The sequence below is a fragment of the Entamoeba histolytica genome, genomic scaffold (assembly GCF_000208925.1).
Source record: "Entamoeba histolytica HM-1:IMSS scf_1104750516447 genomic scaffold, whole genome shotgun sequence".
In the NCBI taxonomy this organism is placed as follows: Eukaryota; Evosea; order Mastigamoebida; family Endamoebidae; genus Entamoeba; species Entamoeba histolytica.
In genome coordinates this window covers 87205-87646 of record NW_001914887.1, presented here as the reverse complement: position 1 = coordinate 87646, position 442 = coordinate 87205, and the positions used below count along the sequence as shown (strand labels likewise).

At 25.6% G+C, this 442-nt stretch overlaps 1 protein-coding gene across 1 annotated transcript in view; it reads left to right on the top strand.

The window, feature by feature from the left end:
- Positions 1-438: 438 nt before the first annotated feature.
- EHI_014300 (uncharacterized protein) overlaps positions 439-442 on the top strand; it is a gene marked incomplete at both ends in the record, with an annotated part of 999 nt that continues 995 nt past the window's right edge. The window contains one exon of the mRNA XM_649951.2: positions 439-442. This exon is cut by the window's right edge and continues 995 nt beyond it. Within this exon, the coding sequence (XP_655043.2) occupies positions 439-442 (4 nt within the window).

Genomic DNA, 442 nt, shown 5'->3' with positions numbered 1-442 from the left:
AAAGAAGAAGATGCTAAAATTTCTTCTTCTTCAGTTAGAAAAAGAGTTTTTCCTTTAAAAACTCCTCAAAGAATTGAAAAATCAAATGATCTTTTTTCTTTAGACGTAAAACCAATTAAAAAGAAAGATTTAAGTCTTTGTAAAATAGAAAATACTGAAGAAAAATCTAATGAAAACCAACAAAATGATTTACCTCCTTTCCTTCTTCAAAAACCTTCATCTCCAAAACCTTTACAAGAACCTTCAAAAAGAAGAAGTTATAGAAGATCATTGTATGGAGGAACAATTGATATAGATTCTTCTTATAAAGATTTATCAAATTTAATTGGACCAACTCCATTTGAACCAATAAAATCATTTAAAAAAATTGTTGAATGGGAAATACCAGAAATTGATGAAGATATTCAAAGTTTATTATCTGAAGAAAAAATATTTTATATGG